The 21,972-nt window shown below is 39.5% G+C and overlaps 1 protein-coding gene across 1 annotated transcript in view; it reads right to left on the bottom strand.

Moving 5' to 3' along the window:
• Window positions 1–21,972, bottom strand: part of DOCK2 (dedicator of cytokinesis 2) — a 502,335-nt gene that overhangs the window by 281,907 nt on the left and 198,456 nt on the right. Inside the window, exon 27 of the mRNA XM_084636234.1 lies at window positions 11,880–11,975. Coding sequence (XP_084492360.1) covers window positions 11,880–11,975 — 96 coding nt within the window. The remainder of the gene's footprint in view (window positions 1–11,879; window positions 11,976–21,972) is intronic.

Here is a 21,972-nt window from a genome sequence, read left to right as displayed (position 1 = left end):
GCTGCGGAGTGCCAAACCAAATTTCCCTCATCATCATCTTCCCTTGAGTAGAGTGTTTGCCTCCATCTAAACCGACCTTTTCTCGCAATCGCTTGAGTGGACCTCACAGAATGCGATTAGCTAGTCTTACGCTCAAGGCAATGTCTTCCCCTATTCTTTGAATAACAGTCTGGCAAGGAACAAGAAGAAAAACATCAGCCTAAAGCTGTCATGCTCCTCCCCGCAAAAGGGCCACACCATCAGAACATTAACCCTTTCATCCCTGCCAAAAATGTTTGTGGGATGTAGGAATTCCATACCCCTGCAGAATTCTAGCCACCATGTATTTTACAGGGTTATGCTTGGCTTTGAATGTTTTATTGTTTGCATTATGTTTATCATATCATGAATGATATATTTTAACTATATACAGTACATTATGAAGTAGAAAGGGTAATATTAAAATCCAAATATCACCTATATTCAAATAAACAGAAGCAGAGGGCAAAGCATTTTCCTATATTTTTTAAGTACTCTGCAACTTTGAAAAAGTCTCTCTTTTTCATGGCAAATAAATATACAGAATGACCTTAGAATCAGCACAGACTTCAGCATAGAGTTTAACTGCTACATTTAAGGTGCAATTATTCGAAGAAAAAGTGACTCAGAAAAACTGAGACAGTAGGGTTCCCTATTAATCCTCCCTTACCAAATTATTTTTGTTCCTTATTAATTGTGTTCACGTGAAATTCTTTCAGTTTACAGAATAGGTCAGAAGATTTTTAACTGCTTGGTCTCCAAATCTAACCAGGAATATGAAAACCAAGGTGTGTTTTCTGTCCTTTGCATCTATACCAGAATTTAGGTGACAGTTTTGTGGATGACATAGAATAAAATTCTAGCTTAGGCTTTCATATGACTATTAACTTTGCAGAAGCAAGAATTTGTCTGTCAGTAAACAGATGTGACTCTCAGATGCACTGAGAGCCAGTAAATTGACTAAGGTATAATTTTTAGTTGCTTTCCACTTATATTATATAAATCATAGTTATTGTTTTAACTCTTTAGTCCTGGATCCACAGAGTCAGTTAAAAACACCGCCTAATTCTGCATTAGAGTCAAAGAGAATTCTGTGCACTAGAGTTATAGGATCAAGGCAAGGGTTTGCAAACTGTTTTTTGATTGTAAGTCAAATATATTTTTCGTTTTTGTTCTCTATTTGGAAAATGTCTCTGGCTTTCTTTTTGTGAACTATTAACATGTGTAATACAAGGCATTGTCTTGTGTGTGGTCAGTAAGAGAAGTGTGTTGCTTAGTGTTTCGTTCAGCGTCAAATGAACCCTAATCACTATGACTGACTTTTTCCAGTGGGCCAGCATCACAAACAAAAATATGGCCATATCTGGAAGACCACCGCTGATTTCTTATAGCAGTTATTTCCATTTCTTATAGTAACTAAATAAAAATGGTAGTAATTGTGCTGTGTTTTTATTTCTCGGTATTCATTTGAGGAATATAATCTGTCAAATTCCGACAATTTTAGGTCAAATGCTGGAAATAAAATTGCTGATTTTTATAATGTTTTAACATGTTTTGCAAACAGGCCCTAGTGACATAAGTATTATTCCCATTTTCAATATGGGAAAAATAAAACAGGCTGGTTAGGAGAAATGTCCAGGGCAACAAAGTGGGTCAGAGTCAGGATTCAAATGCAGGAGTGAATAGCCCCAGCCCCAGGCCATGAAGAGAATACAGTCAGTCAGGGAGTAACTAAACCATATCCACACATCCTGTGAAGTGTTTGAGCTCTGTAATGTTATGTATTGTAATTCATGCCCAAAATTTTCTCTAAAAATGAAATAGTTTAGTAAATGTTTCTGTCTGATGGTAGTAATTTTTATCATGTGATCATAATTGTTCAGAAGTAGGAAGAACAGTGATGACATCAAGGAAATGGAGTACTTCTAATCAAGGAAATATTAGAAGAGCAGAGATTATATAAGCAGCAATCAACTTGGTACTGCTTCAAAATTGGAGTTGGTTAAAACCTTTCCGATTTCAGAATTTGAAGCATTTAAAAACTCTTGCCAAGCAAAAGTGGCTAACAGGTGACTGAAGTTCATCTTGTCCTGTATACTCTTCGGATTCTGCATTAACATCCCTGATTGTAGTTTAAGTATTTCCCAAGTAAATCAGATGTGCATAGTGAACTGCTCTATGAACTTCGCTAACTACTTTATTGTTTCATGTTAAGATTAGGGAGGTTAAAAGGTCTTGTTTCAATACATTTTCAATTCTTGTCTGATGTACACATTTATCAATAACACTAAAATATAAGAGCCAGAGAACACCATGACTACTTGAGTTGAAATTGAGCTGCTCTATAGGCAAGGCCTTTCACTTCTGGTTTTTGTTTAAAATTTCCCAGGAATTTATCAATGTTTATTACAAAAATTATAAAATGTGTGAAAAATAAGTAAAAAAAAATCTAACTTCACAATTTTCTGGGTAAATATTGCAGTGAATGCTGAGATGGGAGGACCCAGAAAGAGAAAGGTCAGAGTATTGAAAGTAAAAGCAGTTTAACGCTGTGGTTTGTTTCATGAACTGTAGATTACCATGCACATGTGTGGGGAATCTTCCACTTCATTCCCTTACTTCAAACAACCTCACATTTTCCACTTGGACTAAGTTATTATTAATAAACTTCTACCTAATGTAATGTGTTGGATTTTCTGAACATAATCGGTATTATCATGTACCTGAGTGGTCCAAAACTGAGGTGAAAGTCAGTGAAAAACCCAAAGCTTTTTCAAAACTCAGGAATAAAAATCAGTAAAAACTGAAAAAAAGGGGCCTTATCTACAGGGAATGGTACAATTGTTAAAATGTTACATGTACATGACAAAATCAGCAATCCAAAAATGTAATTTCAGGCTGTCATCTTTTTTCTCTTGTATGCCAAAAGCACTGCATGCTGTAGGACAAGTGATGATGTAGCCGTGTTGGTCCCAGGATATTAGAGAGACATGGTGGATGAAGTAATATCTTTTATTGGATGGAACAACTTCTGTTGGTGAGAGGGAAAAGCTTTCATGCTGAAACTGAGCTCTTCAGGTCAAGCAAAAGAGGTCTGTGTAGCTCAAAAGCTTTTCTCTCTCACCAGCAGAAGTTGGTCCAAAAGAGATATTACCTCATCCACTTTGTAGGACAAGCGAGTGATTTAGCAAAACAAATATTTTTTAGCTCACAGAAATTCCCAAACAAAAAACCAGCTTTAGCATAGTGAAGGTTGTTCTCATCAAACCAAACAATAAAAAAGAAATACAAAGTTAAGGATTAAAATATTACAAAGTCAAGCACTCAAGATACGAAAAGTCAGAACGAGCAATGCTCATGCAAACGCATTATGATGTAGCCCTTAATTAGATGCAAAGTGACTGCCTGTGAAAAATTTAGTGTAAGAGACTAGCTGAGCATCAGATAGGAACTTAGTGGCAGAAGCAGGATAGAATCCAAGTTTCTAGGGTGGAGTTCAATTGCCTAACCATGAGACCAGCCCTTCCTGCAATCCCCTGCTTTGTGTCACTACAGACCTGCTAACTTCTGTAACCAATGAGGCAGGAGTCCCAAAGACAACAGACTGCTTCACTACACAATCCCGATTCACTCCCAGATCAGGTCCATCCTGTGCACTAAATGAATGAGTGTGTAAAACATAATATGGGATCATGGAATATGGGATCATGTACTGTTAGATATTTTTCTAAACGTAATTTTCATTTATAAAACTCTCCAAGCACTTTAGAAAGGCAGAACGCACTGTATTATCATCCATGTGCAAACATTAGCACAGAGAGACTAACAGCCACAGCAAGTAAGTGATAAAGGCAGGAAAGTCTCAACAGATTAAAATAAAAACTACACCTGAAAATCTATTTGCTGCAACAATAGATACAAATAGTGCAGGTAGCCTAATGCAGTGGTTCTCAGTAGGGGTACGCATACCTCTGGGGGTATATCAACTCATCTAGATATTTGCCTATTTTTACATCAGGCTTCGTAAAAAGCACTAGTGAAGTCAGTACAAATTAAAATTTCATACAATTACTTGTTTATGCTGCACTGTATACTATCTTATATGGCCATGTGTATATGCACTGTATTAGGCATGCATTCTAGGTTGTCATGGTGTGTATGTGGTTGCGATGTACAAATGGATAGATATTTAAAACGAGGAGCTGGAAGCGGCAGCAGTAGCAACATTCAACATTGTAAAAAACTGAAAATGACCGAAAATAAAACCATAGCGAGTTCTGCAAGGAACGTATTGCTTTTGGATTCACATCTACAAATAGCAATCCATCTCAAGCTTTGTGTTTCCTTTGTGGAGGAACTCTATCAAGTAACAGTATGAAGCTGGCACATTGGAAGACAAAACACCCTATGCATGCGGGCAGTAGAATTTTTTTTTCAAAGAAAGCTTTGAGTGCCAGACTTGCCAGCTTAAAAGGAAAAAAGCTTTTATAAGCATTACACCGCTGGGGGGATGGATAGCTCAGTGGTCTGAGCATTGACCTGCTAAATCCAGGGTTGTGAGTTCAATCCTTGAGGGGGCCATTAAGGGATCTGGGGCAAAAACTGGGGATTGCTCCTACTTTGAGCAGGGGGTTGGACTACATGAGCTCCTGCAGTCCCTTGATATTCTATACTTTAAAGTAAGGTGAACCTTGGGGTATGCAAGACAAATCAGACTCCTGAAAGTTTGAGAACCACTGGTCTAATGTCAAAAACACATAGAAAACTAAGCTACTCTATAGTTTAAATAAAGAGTGAGATAGATCAGTTTCTATCTCCCACTTCCAATAAAAACTTTTTAAAAAAACATTGGTATGTTACAATAACAATGAGAAATCCAGAGCATTGTTTTTTCACATTTAGTAGTAGTTTGTTTTCAAGTTTGCTCCTAGCATAATAACATTTACAGATTTCATGGGTTTATTTTTGTCTATCCATTGTGTCCATGGCTACCAGCCTACTGCTTTTGTTTGCTGGTACCATAATGATGTCAGTTTGATGAGTCAAACTGAGTTAATGCCAGCTTTTCACTGAGTATTAGATTTCATGGAGTGCACAAGGTGTATTATTAACATCATCTGTGAACTTTTTCATGAAAAGACTTATTGAATGGAAGGTGTCAGATCTCTGGATAGGTTTTCATCTTAAGGTTTTAAGTATATTCCAATTTCTCTTTTGTCTCTCTCCAATTTTCCAGCTAACCTTATTTAAGGCTCAGACATGAAATTAAAAGATGCTTTCTAAAATTATTCCATTGTGTGTTCTCAGGAACAGTACAACGAACGATGTGCGCCAAGGAGCAAGCATTCTCTGTTCATGGGCTGAACCTGTTGGAGGGCAGCAGACAACCTGATAGAAGGAGCTTCTCACCTGCATGTCCCCCCACAGATACTGTTCATGGTATGTGGTTCTATGTATATCTAATACTACAGGTGGCAGCAGGGATGGAAGTGTCACACAGATTGACTAGCAACCAACCGGGAATAAAAAAGACAAAATCTGCAGCAAGTGATGTCTGACTCACCTTATTCTAGCTGCCAGACTACAAAAGCAACCAGACATCATTTTAAGAAGTCTATGCCTGATCTAAATAGTGACCCTTTTTACTCATACTCCATGCATTTATACTGCAGGCTATTTGATCTCTGAAGATGCTTTGAAAGCAGATTTCATTTTTGCAAGGAAAAAAATCACTTAGAAGCGAGTTATCACCCTCATTACATTAAAAGCAAAAGGGACACATTAGTCCTAGCTGTAACTCCATTTACATCCAATCAAGTTGAACCTAGGATAGAACTGACCCAAAGGGCATTTTAAAAAATCTGTATTTTCCACATTTGTGGGGTTTACTTTTTCAATTTATCTGAACATGGATAGTGAAAGTAGCCTGGATCCATTTCTAGGTCCATGTTTTATTGTTGGAGGGACACCAGCCTGATGCTGCCACATTTCGGTTCACATAGAGGTAGACAATGTTTAAATCTAAAACTTTTTTTCATTTAAATTACATCAAAACATTTCTAGGCAAAATCCTACACTCCTGACTGAGGCCCTCACTCTCATTGACAATTTTGCCTTAAAAAGAAGGATGTAGGCCCTGATTTTTAAAAGGTATTTAGGAATTGTTGCACTCACACTGATTTAGGAGTCAAAAACCTCATATTCAAAAAAGATTTAGGCTCTTAATCCCATTGACAGTGGATGGAATTTAGACCCCAATACAGTGAAGTATTGCAATGCTTCATGCAGTGATGCCTAAATACTTTTTAAACTCTGGGTGTTAAAGATTTACTCATCTTCTTTAGTGTTAGACTTTAGTAATTGTCTCTCTTTCACAGAACAAAGACATTTGGACATAACTGACAGCATCCCCCAACATGTGATATAACTAAATCTCTTCTTTTAATTAACAGCATTGAATATTTTCTTTTAAAAAAATATGTTCCCTTTTAAAATCTCCCATTGAATTTCGTGTGACAATTTCTTGTCAAGTAGTTTCTGACAAGCTTTTTACTTGTTCTGACTTTTTTTTTTTTTTTTAAGAATTTACATTCTCTGAACACAAGGACAAGGGAGGCATTTAAACTTTTTATATTCTCATCAATTATTGCTGTGATGACTGACTTTCATTTGGTTCATCACGACACTAGGATTATCTGGGTAAAATTAGTCAATTAAAATGGTGTCTTCCTAGTTCCATAATACTAGCAATATTAGTGTCACAATAACTCAGCACACACTTAGGCACAACACTTGTTACACAGGGCCTCCCCAGGTGGAAGTATCCACACTACACTTGGTATTAGGGCATTGGAGCGGCCCTCCATGACAACAAAATTAAAGCGACGCTGTTCACCTAAAATTATATCATGCAAGTAAACTAATGTTCTTAGTAATGATACTAGTGACAGCTTTGTTATACCAAAACAAAATTCAGATCCAATTTTCTCATCACCCTTTCCCCCCCCCCACTTTGATTTTCAGTGACCAAGCTGAGAAAAATGCACATAAGAGAATAAAGTCACTTTCAGTTCATCTATAGTTTGTTTCACAGTTGGTTTCTTTGTGCTGCAATGTAGCTGTTTCAAACACTGCAGGGAAGCATTTACTTTCATCAGATATTTTTTTATTGCATTCGTTAAATTTTTAAATAAAATGTGTAAACTTGTCTACTTGTCTTTTTTTCCCTCCAAAGTTTCAGTTGAGATCAAAATCTAAAGGGATACCTTTGGCTTACTCAGGCTTCTGTCTGAAATGTTTTAACTTGCTGTGTTTACAAGTAGTGCTTAATTAGTGTAATTGAAAGAGATTAGTGAAAAAGAAAATGGCTTTTCCCATTTGCTCCCTCTGTGCAATGGCGTTCCTCGCTAGAATCACTGCATGTTTCCCCTGTATAGTCAATTTCTCTTATTTGTACCATTCCTTCACACTGTAAACAAACTCTTTAAAAAAAGTTAACTATATTAAATCCAAAAAGCAGCAGAGGGAAACTGAGTCAAATGTACTTCTAATTAATTTTTTAGTTTAGGTTTACTAGATTTAGGCTAAATTGACATTGTTATAGTAACTGTCATAGCAGTTCGTATCAGGCATCATTTCAAGTACCATAGTTGTAGCACGTTACATAGAACATCAGTAATTTAGATGAGATGGTGGATTTTATCCCTTGTTAAAGAATTTCATAAGTTATTTGAGGTTACTTTTTTTCTGCTTTCCCCAAAATGAAGGAAACTTTAATTAAATCAGAAACTTACAACTATCCAAATGACAGCTGCAACGCAACATCAAAGCTAATTTTTTTTTTTTTTTTTTTTACAGAAAACACTAACTAAAAATGGCTTCAGCCATCCCACAGCATCCTACATTTCTAGAGTCCCAAGCACCATAGTGTTTACAGTAGATCTCAGATTATCTACGCATTCTGTAGAAAGTCACACTGTATACTTATGCAGATCACTTCTAAAAGTTATAGTAGCCAGAAGTTTCAGAAATTGTTTAGCTCCATCAAGAATCGTTGAAACAATTCTGATGCATCGGCCCAGAGAAACAGTAGCTGTGATCTCTACATTGTAAGCCCTGGTTTCTTTTGCCAGTTCTAATCTTTCAAGTTAATTTAGGTTAATAGCAGTTAGATGGATTGCGGAAGCAGCGTGGTTCCATCCCTGTCGACTCTAGTGAGCAGTTTGCACCACTTCACATTTTCTATGCTATCTTTTCAAGGACAAAGTCTAGGTGGTTTGTTTTTACTTTGGGGATTTGGTGGGAGGAAGGTGTTTTTATTTTGTTTTAAATGAAAACAGAGATTCTTCTTTAGTGGTCACAGAGGTCAGTTCTGTTAAGAGGCTCCACATTTCATATGTGGGATGTTGTTTCGATAGAGGCTATATTAAAGCAAAATATTCATGTGCATCTGAAAGGCATGTACCTGCTGAATACAATGGGATGCTAGGCTTACTCATAAATCACAATAAAAGCATTTGCTTATCCACATGCCTTTTCAACTGACTGCAACAAACCCTGTATTCATGATGTAGTACTCATCCTAATAGGTCTGCTGCAATTTAGCTTGTCTTTGTGATTTAGATTTAGTTTTTGATTATTCACCATACTCAAAACCAATTCAGCAATATTCATCTACAGATTATATACATAAATATATATATACACACACACACATATATACTGTGCTCAAAACCAGGGCCTCTGCATGCATGTACAAGTAACCTTCCAACAATGTGCAACCGAAATTGACTTTCAGATTCATTAGATCTCCATCTAAAACCACTTCTGACTTCTTCCTTACTGTATCTCACTCTCATACACACAAAGAACTGACTGTACAGATTTGACTTACATAGTGTGCTGAAAAGTAAAAGATTTGGACTCTGATGGATCAATGGAGAAATGATTTCTGGGACTAAGGGACTCCCACTGTACCTACACTGCCTGTAGTGCTAATAACTCTCTCTTACAGCTTGGATCCAAACCATTCAGCTTTACAAATCAAAAGCAACACCTTGAATTTCACCTGGAAACAAAAAGGACTCACTGCTGCCTTGGGAGGACAAGCGTCATATGTTTTTATGTTTGGGACACCTTTACGTAAGTGGTATGCAGATACTTTACAGAAGAGCGTAAGAATTTACAATGCTGGCGATTAATCTAAGATACATGATAGTGTTACCCCTTTTGACCCTAGCAGCTACCCAAAACTTCAGGGTTAGCAGGTTGTTCTAGTTAGGAGGAAAAATAGGTGGTAATCAGGTATTTCTTTGATGCAGTTTTGTTTATCAACAAAGAACACACAATGTCCTGTGTCTCAAAGTAGCTTCATTTGCTTACAACACCAAGAGCACTATTTCAGCCTGCATCCCACCCAAAAACCTCTCCCCAGGCTTCTTCCAGAGCCATACACCATGCGTTCAGTTGTTCCTTCAAGCTGTCTTGCTCTCTGGTTCTGTGTGTTCTGCCTTCCCTCACACACACTCTTACCCATACAATACTCAGCAAAAGCACCTCCTCCAAAACAGGGTTGCCAACTTTCTAATCACAAAAAAAAAAATTGAACACCCTTGCCCCACCCTCTTCCCCACCCCTGCCCTGAGGCCCCACTCCCTGTTCACTCCATCCCCACCCCCCTCAGTCGCTTGCTCTCCCCCATCTCATTCACTCATTTTCACCAGGCTGGGGCTAGGGTTGCCAATTTTGTATTCCTGGAGATTTCATCACATGACAATCTTTAATTCCTGGAGACTCCAGGCCAATCCTGGAGGGTTTGGCAACCCTAGCTAGGGCAGGGGTTTGGGAGGGCGAAGGGCTCCAGCTGGGGATAAGGGATTTGGGGTGCAGGAGGAGGCTCTGGGCTGGAGCCAAAGGGTTCAGCATGTGGGAGGGGGGCTCCAGGTTGAGGCAGGGGGTTGGGGTGTGAGAGAAGGTACAAGCTCTGGGCTGGGAGTGCGGGCTCCGGGATGGGGCCAGAAATGAGGGGTTCAGGGTGCGGGAGGGGTTCTGGGCTGGGGCAGAGGGTTGGGGTGCAGAAGGGGGTGAGAGGTGCAGGCTCCAGGCAGCACTTACCTCAGGCAGCTCCCAGGAAGTGGTGACTTGTCCCTCTGACTCCTAGGTGGAGGGACCAGGGGGCTCCGCACACTGGCAACAGTTCCCGGCCAATGGGAGCCACAGAGCTGGACGCAGGATTTCTGGGGGCTCGACCCCCAGCCTTGTCGTGGTTACGAGAACTCTGCCACACAGGATATGAAAGAGGAGCCCTTGAGGTCAGGCAGGCCTCTGGGTAAAGGAAGTGGGAGCGAGGACTCAGATCCTTTCGGTAGCCCATTTCACCAGGGTAGCGTATAAGCCAGGAAAGTTCCCCACAATAGCACGACCATCCCCCCACTTACACTGGCAACCCTAGTCTAAACCTAGTCTAATACCCCTTTTGTCTCAGGTGGAGGCTTGTGATTAATTCATCTTTGCAGCTAAATTAATGAAGGGTGCATTCACACCCATCAGTCTCAACAAAGTTTGTGACCCATCCAGCCACTTTCCCAGCCTAACAAAAAACATACAAATGCAGGGCCAGATTCTGCAACTTTTAGTCCCTTCAAGTAGTACTTCAACTCAATGGGACTATTCACAAGAGTAAACGCAGAAAGCACCGCCGAATCTGCCCCTAAATTAAATCATAGATCAGCAGAAGTAACCCTAAAACCATTGGCTCTGCCCCCACAGCATTCCCAGGCCGTGGAGCTGTCCATCTCCTGCTTTGGGGTTAGCATCCCAGTGACTATGGCCTCTTGCATGCAGCGTTCACAAGACTGGGAAAAGAGATTGATGTTCCCCCACTGTAAAGAGCCATTGACAAAAGATGGATTTTTCATCTTCCTTCCAGACACGGAGCCAGAAAAAGCAGCTAGTTCCATAGATTCACAGAGTTTAAGACCAAAAGAAACTTTTAGATCATCAAGTCTGACTTTCTGTATATCACAGACCATTACATTGCACTCAGTTAACCCTGTATTAAGCCTAATAACTTGTGTTTGACTGAAGTGTATTTTCCAGAAAGCACCCAGTCTTGATTTGAAGACATCAAGCGTCAAAGAATCCATCACTTCCCTTCCTAGTTTGTTTCTATGATTAATCACCCTCACTGTTAAAGAATTGTGCCTAGTTACTAATTTGAATTTGCCTGGGTTCAGTTTCCAACCACTGGTTTTTCTTCGCCCTTCTCCACTAGACTAAAGAGCCCTTTAGTACCCAGTGTTTCCTTCCTGTGAAGGTATTTATACTTTGTAGCCAAGTCACCTCTCAGTCTCCTTTCTGATAAGAAGGATAATGTCCTAATGCTCTGCAAAGCAAGAGATCTCTGAAACTCATCAGAAGAAACGTTGAAGGGCCTGCAGGTAAAATCATTTTATAAGCTATTCAGACAACCAACTTTAAGCAGATACTTTCATTTTAAATCAACAGAAACACTGCTTTCTGTGAGGTAGACTCTCCCCTTAAAACACAAGTATTCAATAACTCACTTCAACACAGAAGGGATTAACATATAAACAGGAGAGTGGCTAAGGCCCAAATCCTGCTAGCAATATTCAGGGTTGTGCTCACCCCATCTTTAACAGGCCCATTTGTGTTAAGAGGGTGAACATGATTTAGCCACTGTATTTGAAACCTGAAAACCAGTTTGCCAAAAGACCACCAAGAAAGAATATTGCAGATACAGCATTAGTAGAAAAAATGTAATAAAATGGGTTGGCATAAAAATCCATCTTTAAGGCATGCTGAAGACATTTTAAAACAAATCATTTAAAAATACTACTCACTATCAAGGTGTCATCTCGCCCCATTGAAATAACAGTCCTGTTGACGGTGCGTAGTAGTTGTACCATTAGTTCTTGAATGTGATGATAAGTGGACTCCTGGAAAATAATATGAAGCCAATATTGACATGAACTCAATATTTTTAAAGCAGAAGAAAGAATTAGGTTAGTAAACTACTGATACTTTCAATAGTTGAATGACATCCTTGAGTGAAGTAATGGACCAGTCTTGCTTGCCCTAGTCAGCAATCCCACTCATTTCAATAGGAATGCTCATTTCAGTAAGGCAAGCAGAGTATGATCCTTCTCTTGCCATCACCTATCCCTATTCTCACATTAGTTCCAGTCAACGTGATTGGTTATCAGACAATCATAAATGTCCAAGCAACAGAGACCATACAGGAGAAAACTGAACTGTGGCACAAGAAGCTACAAATGCTAATAGCCACCAAGTTTGCCTGCAGCTCAAGCTTTTAAAAGAAAGTTTTAGGATTAAGGAATAATTGTACAGTGAAGGAAAATACCTTTGTTTCCAGATTTGCATCTCACAACCTGACCACCACACACTGTGGTGGTAATCCTTCTTCATAAGACACTTAGGCATTATGCTGACAAACACAGTTTTATAAAAACTATAATATGGAAGCTATTGCACGTATCCCTCACTAAGCCTACTCTGCTAGTTAACCAAGAGACTTTTTGTCATGTCTCTAGCAAAGCTTTGAGTTTTAACATAACTCTCTCATAAATCAGGGATGAAATCTTAAGTGTTTCACTCAACACAGTACAACTGGCTTCACCTGCCAGCAGACCACATAAGCAGATTGTTCAGATTTTTGTAAAGAAGTTCCCAAGTATATAAGCCAGACCTATTTTTCATTTAACAGAGTTGTCAGTCTGCAGTTCTTCGGTCATACTGTATACGGTGTTCCATAGCTTCACATCTGTTATGATAATCATTGGAATTTTACAAACTGAAGATGGTTGGCAGTAGTCTCAAGTGACATTTACAAGTTTTTGTTTCTGAAATACATGTCAAATCAAAGCAACAGCTAATAAGTTTGTCTGAATTGTTATCACAAAACCTATTTGTATAGGATTTATAACCCTGTAATAAAATAAGTCAGCATGTAATACAATTGAGCAAGTTCTCAAACAAACGTTTTCCAAAACTTTAAAACATTTTCCTTTCCAAACAATTCAACATCTTTTCATCACAAAGTTTAGGGCAATATGATTCTGATGTTAATTTCACTGATTTTTCTGAGTTATTAGTCCCTGAATACTAACTGAATATATATGTTGTGGCATTTTATACTTTACAAACTCATAATATCCTGCTGTACTATAATTATTTTGCTGCTACAGTGTTATTCCTCAGTTCATTTTTTGACACAATGGGAATTTTCTTTAATATATTTTATGGAACCTAGCATGCCTCAGTTTCCCGCCGTACATTGCATTGCCACCCAGTGGGTGCAAAAGGATTAACACTGTTACTGGAACAGTACAGGAGACAGGAGGTGTTTGCCTTTGAGTCACCTTGCAGTCTTGTGAAATGAAGAGTTGTTAAAAAAACAGTCTGAATCAACAGCATGACAAAGATGCCCCACTGACTGAACAATCCATACCTAACAGCAGGAAACCCCAGTAGATGGGACTTGTGACTTGAGCTGGAGAACCAGGTGTAAAGGTGATTGAAAAGAAAGGAAGCCCTTTTGGAGGGACTCAGGAACTCTGACTGGATGAATAAAGGGACAAGAGAGGGAGCCAAAGGTGGAGTCCATCATCAAAGCTGGGCTGGCTCATCATGGCACTGATTTCACCTGGGTGTCCCATGTCTTAACTTCTGCCTCTCTATGCGAACCTAACCTCAGTACTCCAGGTGACTAATAAATGGCTATATTGTTTTGAAAAGCCTGCTTGTGTTTCTGTAAATATTCACTCAGAATATTGCACCCTGACAGGGCACAATATAAGCCTCCTACAGGACTCTGGCTTGGCAGAATTCACTGCAAGGAGTCACTCAGACAGACAAGGATTGCTGGTGCTGAAGGCCCAGTAACAGAGTTGTAGAGGCCACGGGCCTGCCCCTTTGGAACTGTGTGGGTCCTTGGGACGCAGCATACTAAAAGGGTCACTCCCAGGAGATCGGTTACAGGCTGGGGAATAAACTAGACCCTGTGACTCTGTGGCAATATTTACTACAGGAAAAATAAACCTTAACCATTTTTAAGCCAGTCACCAAACTATTGAATGACTGTGCACAGGAGCAGATAACGGGAGTTTTGCAAGATAATTTCTCCAGGTGAAGGAGGAATGACTATGTGACCTTGGGGTGAGTTGGTTGGTTGGTTGTGTGCTTGCTGCTTTACTAAAGTATATAGTGGGGTCTGTTTGTCTGGGGGGGCAGGGAACGAAATATGCTGAGCCTAGCAGCCTTTTAGGCAAGGCTGAGAGCTTCTTAATGAGGCTATTCAGAGAAAACAAGGGTTTAAACAGCTAACTCCTAAGCTACCAGAGGAGCTCATGAACAGGAGCAGCTAACAGTGCTGTTTTGCACAGGACTTTAGAGGGGGAATCTGAGAGCCAGATAGGCCAATAAACAACCCCCCCCCCAAAAAAAAACCAAAACAAAGAACACCCAAGAAAAAAAGCTGCAGGAATAAAAAGAATGCAGGCAGAAGTCCAGCAGCAGAGTGGGGGCTATCCAGTTTATTGCACTGAATGCAACATGAGGATTACCTGCCTTGTGGGCAGGTGGCATGTGTGTGCATTCACAGCAAGGAGTTCATGGCCCTCAGAGAGAATATGCGCTCTGGAGACCAGAATGGCTGAACTAGAGAAGATAAGGGAGATGGAGGGGTACATAGATGAGACTTTCCCACACACAGTAGAGTGGTCCACCCCCAGTCTGACAGTCTCTGTGCTATCGAGGAGGATGAAAGTCTTGGGGAAGGAGAACAACCAAGTGGAGTGGAGGGAAACAATGCCATAATTAGGACCCTCCTTCTAGATGACGTAATGGTATCATCTCACGCTGAGGCTCTCTCTCCAGGGGAGGGAATCCCTGTGAGATTCGATCATTAGAAATATAGATAATTGGGTTTGTGATGACCAGAAGAACGACATGGTGAATTGCCTACTGGGTGCGAAGGTTGCGGATCTCGAGACATCTAGACAAGCTTATATACAGTGCTGTGGAAGAGCCGGTGTTCATGATACATATAGGTACCAATGAACTATAGAAAGTTAGGAGAAAGGTCCTAGAGGCCAAATTTAGGCTGCTAGTAAGAAATTGAAGTCCAGTACCTCGATGGTAGCATTCTCTGAAATACTTCCAGTTCCACAAGCAGGGTCAGTTAGATCGGCAGAAATGCAGGGTCTCACTGAGTGCATTAGACAATGCTGTAGACAGAAGGGGTTTAGATTTATTAAGAAGTGGGGAATTTCTTGGGAAAGGAGGAGCCTATCCGGGAAGGATGGGCTCCATCTAAATCAAAATGGAACAAGACTGCTGGCATGTAAAATTAAAAATGTCAGAGGAGTTTTTAAGCTAAGGGCTAGAGGAAAGCCAACAGGTACAGAGGAGCATATGGCTTAGACTTCCCTTAGTGGAGAATCTATTAAAGGGGATTCTCTATATCCTAGTAAATAGGACAGGATAGAAGTTAATAAAATACAGGTAGGAACTGAAGAGAAACAGTCCAGTGAAAAAGAGTCCTATTCAATTACATCGCACAAGGCAGACAGCTAAAAAAATTTTAAAGTGTATACTAATGCCAGAAGTCTAAACACTAAGATGGGTGAACTTGAGTGCCTGGTATTAAATGAGGATATTAATATAATAAGCATCACAGAAACTTGGTTGAATAATAACAATCAATGGGACATAGTAATTTCAGGGTACTAAATATATTGGAATGACAAAGTAGGTCATGCTGGCAGGGGAAAGATATGTGAAAGAAATCAGAGTCAAACAGAGTAAAAATTTGAAATGAATCAAACTGTACCATAGAATTGTTATGGATATAAATTTCATGCTTGAATAATAAGGATATAACAATAGGAATTACACTGCCTGACCAGGATGATGATGGTGACTATGAAATGCTCTGGGAGATTAGAGAAGCTAGAAAAATAGAAAACTCAAATAATGGGGGATTTCAACTATCCCCATACAAACTTGGTACATGTCACCTCAGAACGGGATGCAAAGATAAAGTTTCTAGACACTATTAATGACTGCTTCTTGGAACAGCTTGTCCTGGAACACAGCCAAGAGAAGAGGCAATTCTTCATTTAGTCCTGAGTGGAGCACAGGATCTGGTCCAAGATGTGAATATTGCTGAATAGCTGAGTACACAAAAATGAGGAAGCTAGCTAAATGAAAATTAAAAGAAACAGTCACAAAAGAGAAATGTCTGCAAGCTGCACAGCAACTTTTTAGGAACACCATGATAGAGGCTCAAATTAAAAGTTGACTATTTTTTTTCATTTGGGGTATAATGACCAAAAAAGTGTCATGACGGCTAAACAAAGTAAAAGAAGTGGTTAGAGGCAAGGGGCATCCTTTCAAAACTGGAAGTCAAATCCTATTGAAGAAAATAGAAAGGAGCATCAAATCTGGCAAGTCAAGTGTAAAAGTATAATTAGTCGGGCCAAAAAATAATTTCAAGAGTAACTAGTAAAAGACTCAAACTAAGAGCAAAAAAAAAATTAATTTAAGTATCTCAGAATCAGGAAGCCTGCCAAACCATCAGTGGGGTCATTAGACGATCAAAGTGCCAAAGGAGCATTCAAGGAAGATAAGGCCAGTGCAGAGAATCTAAATGAATTATTTGCATTGATCCTCACTGCAGAGGATGAGAAAGATTCCCACCCTGATCCATTCTTTATAGGTGACACATCTGAAGGACTGCCCCAGATTGAGGGGTCAATAGAGGTGGTTTTGGAACAAATTGATATATTAAACAGTAATAAGTCACCAGGACCAGATGCTTATTCACCCAAGAATTCCAAAAGAACTCAAATATGAAATTGCAGAACTACTGACTGTGGTATGTAACCTATCACATACATTAGATTCTGTACCAGATGACTGGAGGATAGCTAATGTGACAAGTATTCTTTAAAAACTGCCAGAGGCAATCCTGGCAACTACAGGCCAGTAATCCTAACTTGAGTATCATGAAAATTGGTTGAAACTATAGTAAAGAATTATCAGACACATAGATTAATAGGATATGCTGGAAAAGAATCAATATGGCTTTTGTAAAGGGAAATCATGCCTCACCAGTCTATTAGAATTCTTTGAGAAGGTCAACAAACATGTGGATTTGTTAGTCTCTAAGGTGCCACGAGTACTCCTTTTCTTTTTGCGAATACAAACTAACACGGCTGCTACTCTGAAACATGTGGACAAGGGTGATCCAGTGGATATAGTTTACTTGGACTTTCAGAAAGCCTTTGACAAGATCCATTACCAAAGACTCTTAAGCAAAGTAAGCAATAATGAGATAAGAGGGAAGATCCTCTCATGGACCACTAACTGGTTAAAAGACAGGAAAAAAGGCGTAGGAATAAAGGGTCAGTTTTCACAGTGAAGAGAGGTAAATAGCAGCTCTGCTCCCCTCTCCACCGGGATCTGTACTGGGACCAGTACTGTTCAACAAATTCAAAAGTTACCTGGAAAATGGGGTAAACAGTGAAGTGGAAAAATTTGCAGATGATACTAAACTAACTATACATACAAAATGATGGGATCCAAATTAGGTGTCACCATTTGAGATCTTGGAGTCATCATAGATAGTTCTCTGAAAACATCTGCTCAGTGTGCAGCAGCAGTCAAAAAGGGAACAGAATGTTAGGAACTACTAGGGAAGGGATAAAAATAAGAGAAAATATCCGACTGCCAGTATATAAATCCATGGCATGCCCACATCTTGAATGCTGCGTGCAGTTCTGGTCACCCCATCTCAATAAAGTTATATTAGAAATGGAAAAGGTACAGAGAAGGGCAACAAAAATGATTAGGGGTATGGAACAGCTTCCATACAAGGAGAGACTAAAATGATTGGGACTTTTCAACTTGGAAAAAGACCACTGATGGAAGATATGATAAAAGTCTATAAAATCATGAATGGTGTAGAGAAAGTGAATAAGGAAGTGTTATTTATCCCATCACATAACACAGGAACCAGAGGTTACCCAATGACATTAATGGGCTGCAGGTTTAACATAAACATAAAGAAGAAATTCTTAACAAATTTCATAGATCAACTGTGCATTTTGTGGCCAGGAGATGTTGTGAAGGCCAAAACTATAACAGGGTTCAAAAAAGAATTAGATGAATTCATGTGGGATAGGTCCATCAACGGGTATTAGCTAAGATGGTCATGGATGCAACCCCATGCTCTGACTGCCCCTAGCCTCTGACTGCCAGAAGCTGGGAGTGGATTGCAAGGGATAAATCAGTCAAGAAATTGCCCTGTTCTGTTCATTCCCTCTGAAGCATCTGGCATTGGCCACTGTCTGAAGAGAGGATACTGGACTAGCTGGACCATTGGTCTGATCCAGAACGGACATTCTTATGTTCTTAACTACATGTCCCTTGTTCAATATCCCCGCCACCTCTACAAAAGCAGAGTTCCCGGACGTGTACTCCAATTGTTGGCTTATCAACTCCAATATTTATAATGCTCTTCATTTATAAAAAGCCAACAGCACAGCTTCCTCCTACAGCTCCTGACACGCGTGCCTCACTGACTAACTGGGAGGCTTTTAACTAGTTTCAGCCAGCCCTCAATTGGCTTCAGGTGTCCCAATCAACCTATCTCCACTGCTTTCTAGAAGGATCTTAATTGGCCCCAGCTGTCTTGATTAACCTGGAGCAACTGCCATTTGGTTACCATGGTACCAGGGATTTGTTTAGCCTGGGGCTAACATACCTGTTCCTCACTACTTTACTATAGCCATCTGCCCTTGCCCCCATCACAAAACACAAACTATAAATAGCTGTCTTTGTTTTTTTCTACTGTTACCATTTTGGCTTGTTTTAGAAGCCTAAAAAGTAATGAACTGTTTGAAACACAACTCTAATAAAATGGAATAGTTTTTTTTTATTGGATTAATAGGATGCACTGAGTTGTTTTTACTACCCCAAGATTAATACACCAAGTACTCTTCTTCCCTATGCTAATAAATTTCAGAACCTTAGGATGCATCACAGATTCTTAACTATCGTCTGATGGTCATGCCCTTCCAGTTACTGAATTTGCCCATTCTTTCAGCACCTGAGGCATATTGCTAGAATGGAAGTTATCCTCCCAAATATTTCATTATATTTATTAAATCAATACCTCTAGTTTCTATATGCAACTAAACATGATTTATGGACTCAGTCTATCCCTCTAAGAGTTCAAATTATCGAACATGCTGCTAGGCCTCCAACATCCATGCACACAGTTCCCCCATTATCGAGTTACTATTAGAATATAATTAATTACTTATATTCCCACTTATTTTATTAGGCCTGGATGAGTTATTCATTGGGTATAAAATTAATGCAAATTTACCCGTCTGTTCACAAATTGATCTTGACATCTATAAATATAATTGTTGTAAGTAGTTGCTGAACAGCCTGGACAACCATTTCTGAGTAAGTGAGCTATTCGAGAAGTATTTGCTTTGACTACCATGGGATTTTGCACTTTGGAAGACAAGCTCTCTTCTAGTTTGAGTATGTGTCAATCCTCATGATGAATGCAATGGGATTCGTGGTCTCAATTTAGTAGTGGTAGATGTTTATCCCCTACATGAGCTGGACAAACGACTGATTTTTCAGTCCTCTGGCAGTTTGGGGAACAGGGAGAGAGAATCAGTTCAACCCAAAGTGAATCTGAAAATTGCAAAAAATTTCAGTGAACAAAAAGACATCCATTTTGGTTTTAACAAACAGACTCAAAATGGACTTTTCTGGGCGGTGGCAGACTCTCTTCTAACTTTTAAAATGTCAGGTAGAGCACTGATCCTGGAGGTGGGAGGCTATGGGATATTCTGGCACAAGTCCCTCTCAATCACTGGGCTAAAAATTATATCGGAGTCCTCCTCTAACTCCCAAAACTATTCAACAAATTCATGACAAATCCATGAACAGACTCAGGTCGACCAAAACTGCATTTTTGCGTGAATCAACTATTCATCTGACAAATTTCACCTACCATTATCCACTACCATGACCCACTATCCATCCATTTGTTACAGTATGGTTATGTATCTCCACTTCAATAACATCCAAAACCAGAAATGCTGGAAATTAAGTTTGAAACATGGCAGCAGAGTGGAGTGTAGAATTTTGCAATGGCCTGTATTCAGTCAGCATACACTCATATATGGTGGAAAAGTTTGCAAAGTCAAACCCTTACAAGTTAGGAAATGTCAGAACTTAGGTTGCCTGTGGAACCTTAATCACCCCCCCCCCCTTATGCATATGCAGTATGATACAGTCTGTAATTGCTTGGCTACATACTATTTCTTCCACAGGGCCCCCGGCCTCCAGATGGTGCTCACCAAATGAGCAGCTATTCAATATTGATTTATTCTCATTGTTCCCTGTGTGGCCACAGTATTCAAACCCTGCTCTGCAGAAGGAACAAACAACTTCCTCATGGGCTGTTCTATGGCTCTCATCAGATACAATAGTGAGCGCTTCCAAACATGAATGAATATATTTTCACAACACCCCTGTGAGATGAGATGGTATTATTATCCCCTTTTTATAGGTGAGGAACTGACGCAGAGAGAGAATAAGTTCATAGGTAGCCACTAAGATTAAGTGCCCAATTTGAGATGCCTGGTACCGATTTTTCACATATTTAGCAATATATAGCACTTTATATGGTCAAAGCACAGCACACATGGACTTCAGCTTCAACTGTGCTTAGCACTTCTGAAAACCAGACCCCAGGGTCTCAACACAGGCACCCAGAAACTGTGGAACATACAACTGGCGACTCCTGTTAAAAGTCTGGTTTCACTAACTAACCTAGCATCACATACAAACTCTGTGGCAGAAGCAGGAATAGAATCCAGTACTCCAGGCCAGCATTCAACTGCCTTAATCATGAGACCGTTCTTTTTCATCCTGCAATCCCCTGCCAGATACACACCATCCAATTTCAGCAACAAATGAGTCAGGGGTAATAGAGACAACAGCTTCCTTCACTACAGACCCGGATTCATCCCAGAGCAGCTCTATCCTGTACACTAAAGGAGGCAGAGGTCCTGTTGGAAAAACAGTATGCAATCCTGGAAGCAAAGACTAGGGTTGCCAAAAATAAGGGACAGTTTTCTTAGCACCCCACTCCATTACTCCTCCTGATATCATCAATAATAAATACAATAAAATAAAAATAATAAAATAATACTAAGCCTACATTCGCCAGGATATTTCTTGCTGCTTTTTTGCAGCACTCAGCAACTCCCAATCTCGTTGTACAGAGATGAAGAAATAAGGTACCATTGGCAATTCTACTAAATACTATCATAATAGATATGCACAAGGGGGCTAAATTAAGGTTGTACAGGCAACCTTAATTTTGGCATTTACTAACTTTTGGGGCTTGCCTCTGAAACTTTAATAATGTTCTCTTAATGTGGGTTTTTTTGATGTGGAACTACTATTTAAGTGCATCACATGTTCTACAATGACTGATAATGACTTCATAGCATGACACTTCCTGTGATATGGAAGTACAGCAGAAAATGTATACACTGTATGCATATCTGAAAGAAAACTTATTACATAATATTGAAATTGTGCTAAATATGTCTAAATGACAAAAGTAAATTGTACTAAAGTGAGAATAATGGTTTTGCTCCAGACCTGAAGTACAATTATTTAAATAATTGTTATAAGCTTTTTATATTATAAATCAAAAACTCAATACATACATTTATTAGAAAATTTAAAAGAGTTGCTCTTATTGTCACACACAGAATGTAGCCGGTGCTGTTCTGCTCTTGATAAATGTGGCTAGCTCTAAGCAACATACATGGAGATTACAATAGTACTGAGAATATATGCAGAGATCTG

This window comes from Lepidochelys olivacea (genome assembly GCF_965140295.1).
Source record: "Lepidochelys olivacea isolate rLepOli2 genome assembly, chromosome: 8".
NCBI lineage: Eukaryota > Metazoa > Chordata > Testudines > Cheloniidae > Lepidochelys > Lepidochelys olivacea.
This window is presented reverse-complemented; position numbering and strand designations above follow the sequence as displayed.